The 2,498-nt window shown below is 31.6% G+C and overlaps 1 protein-coding gene across 1 annotated transcript in view; it reads left to right on the top strand.

The window, feature by feature from the left end:
• Window positions 1-2,498, top strand: part of TRIM37 (tripartite motif containing 37) — a 104,190-nt gene that overhangs the window by 44,530 nt on the left and 57,162 nt on the right. Inside the window, exon 12 of the mRNA XM_006899431.1 lies at window positions 260-336. Coding sequence (XP_006899493.1) covers window positions 260-336 — 77 coding nt within the window. The remainder of the gene's footprint in view (window positions 1-259; window positions 337-2,498) is intronic.

The raw sequence follows: 2,498 nt of genomic DNA, 5'->3' as shown, positions 1-2,498 counted from the left end.
CCAGTTAAAAATTTTTTAATGTAATTTATATTTAATATATAATGTTTTTCACATACTGTATATTTTGTATACTATATATATTTTAAAGTTATTAGTGACTCAAATCTCTTGATCTTTTAATTATTTCTTTCATTGCTTTATTAAGCTTAGAAATTACTCCTAATACTCAGGTATTAGTATATTTTTTATTGTAAAATAGTTTATTGTATTTAACTTTTATTGATTTGTAATTTATAGTACCATAACTTTTAATTTTTAGGATGGAAATGGAGTTGTACGTGGCTATTACCTTTCTGTGTTTCTGGAACTCTCAGCTGGCTTGCCTGAAACTTCCAAGTAAGATAAGCAATTAAATTACAGGCTTTCCTGTATGTTTGCATACACTCTTACCTTAACAATTTTTTTTATCATTAAATTTTATTAGTTTTAATGAACATTTACAGGGATTTTGGGTTTTCATTCCTTCATTGCTGCACCATTCTTTCTACCCTCCTCCCCAGTTTGTTCTTCTTCCCCGCCATCCGAATGTCTGTTTTAATTGTCCAATAACAATTTTTATTAATTGTTTTTTTATACTTATTATATTGCTCCATTTTGATATACGTGTCTGTTGAATTCTTGGATTATTTTGATGGCTTAGAATAGTAATTACCACAACTTTTTGTTCAGAACCCCAAAGTTGTTTTCTTTATGCTGTGATGTATTGATGTTTTCTGATTTACAAATTATAATTTAAATAATTTTGAACAGTTCTGTTCATTTAAAGTAGCAATAAGTATATTGAAAATGAAGATTAACATATTTTTAATGAAAATATTTTAGAGAAGGGATTATTTTTTTCAGATAGTTAAGGTGATTTTTCCTATGGAGGTGATGCAAAAATGGGTTAGCATTGGGCTGTTAACTGAAACTTGGTGCTTTGAACTTACACAAAGGTACCTTAGAAGAAAAGCCTGGCTGGCAGACTGCTTCTGAACTATGCTATTCCGCCAGCAAACACATGGGTTTGCCACGAGTTGGAATCAACTTAATGATGACACATAAATTTTAAATTGATAATTGAGTTAGGTTTGTTCAAGCTTTTTCTATGAAAGGAAAAAAAATGTCAGTTGAAATTTTTAAGGCTTTCGTTTTCTAAGATTCGAGTTGAAGTGCTATGTAAATAGGTTAATATGGATTGTTACATTTATTAGAAACAGGTCTTTTTAAATTTTTGTCAAGATTTAAAGTGCTAAGGAAGATAAATTTTTTTCTTAAATATTTAGTACTGTTTCATCACAAACAACTGATTTTTAGAAATTCTTATATTCATATTAAGACTTTACCTGTACTTAATCCTTACTGCTAATAGAACAAACATTTATGTCTTGGGGAAGGTACAACCAGAGTGATCTTTGGAGGCAAGATGATAAAGCTTCATTTCACATACTTTGTACATAAGGCCAGGAGAAGCTTTTCTTTAGAGAGGGACATCATGATTGGAAAGGTGGAGGGTCAGTGAAAGAGGAAGACCCTCAACAAGATGGACTGACTTAGGACCTGGCAGCACCTAACAACAACAGTCCTTACTGTATTTGGCCATCAACAATTAGGTTGGGTTCTTTTACTCACATTTTTAAAGTACATGACTTTTTCTATGACTTTAAAGGTTTTTTGTCATTTTATCTTAAAATAGTATTGTCACTTTGAGCATAAGTAATTTTGTCACAATTAAATATTTGTGGGAGAAAAGTGAAATATCTTTTTGGAAAATGTATCCAAGTTTGAACTTTTGCGTGTGCAGGTCATTATACTCATTTTTTAACTTAGAAATAGTAATAGGTAATATTTCTAATAATAGTTCAGAAATATATCAGTCTGAAAAAATAAGTGTCCCTTTCAGGTCTTGAATTCATCACACTCCAGTAGAAACAGGAACTGTAATGCTTCTAAGCAACATTCTCCAATATATAGAGCCAGAACTTTAGGAGATGGTACTGATGTTAGGGCCAGTGCTGGAAAATTAGAGATGAAACAGGGCCGTTTAAGGGTATCAGAAAGTAAAGATGCTCTAAATATAAAGAATTAAAATGGTAGGATAACAATGATAAATATAAATTTTAAAAAAAAGAAAACTTTCAATCTCTTGGCCTTATTTTTTGCCAGTGTCTTCAGTGTAACTTAGCTTTTTTCCTTCAGTACTATTAACTGTAGGGTTTGGTTTTATTTTGTTTTTTGTGTGTTTTTTTTTTTTAAATGGACACAAAGAAAGGAAAAGTTATTAGGAAAAGTGCTTTGCAAGGGGTGATATAGAGAGAAGGGGTACCACTAGTCGATGATGCCAGTACTATGGTTATTGATCCTACGCTACTTCCTAAAATGACTCTGTTTTAGCCAATTCTTTTTTGGCACAGCTCCATCTTTTGGGGCTTCTTACATTGTTGTTGTTGTTGTTATGTGCCGTCGAGTCGCCTGCGACTCATAGCGACCCTATGTACAACAGCCCTAAATTCCGCTTT

Source organism: Elephantulus edwardii, unplaced genomic scaffold (genome assembly GCF_000299155.1).
Source record: "Elephantulus edwardii isolate Elephantulus edwardi_28Jun2011 unplaced genomic scaffold, EleEdw1.0 scaffold00257, whole genome shotgun sequence".
NCBI classification, from domain to species: Eukaryota; Metazoa; Chordata; class Mammalia; order Macroscelidea; family Macroscelididae; genus Elephantulus; species Elephantulus edwardii.
Note: the sequence above shows the minus strand (reverse complement) of the source record. Positions and strands in the feature narration are given on the sequence as shown.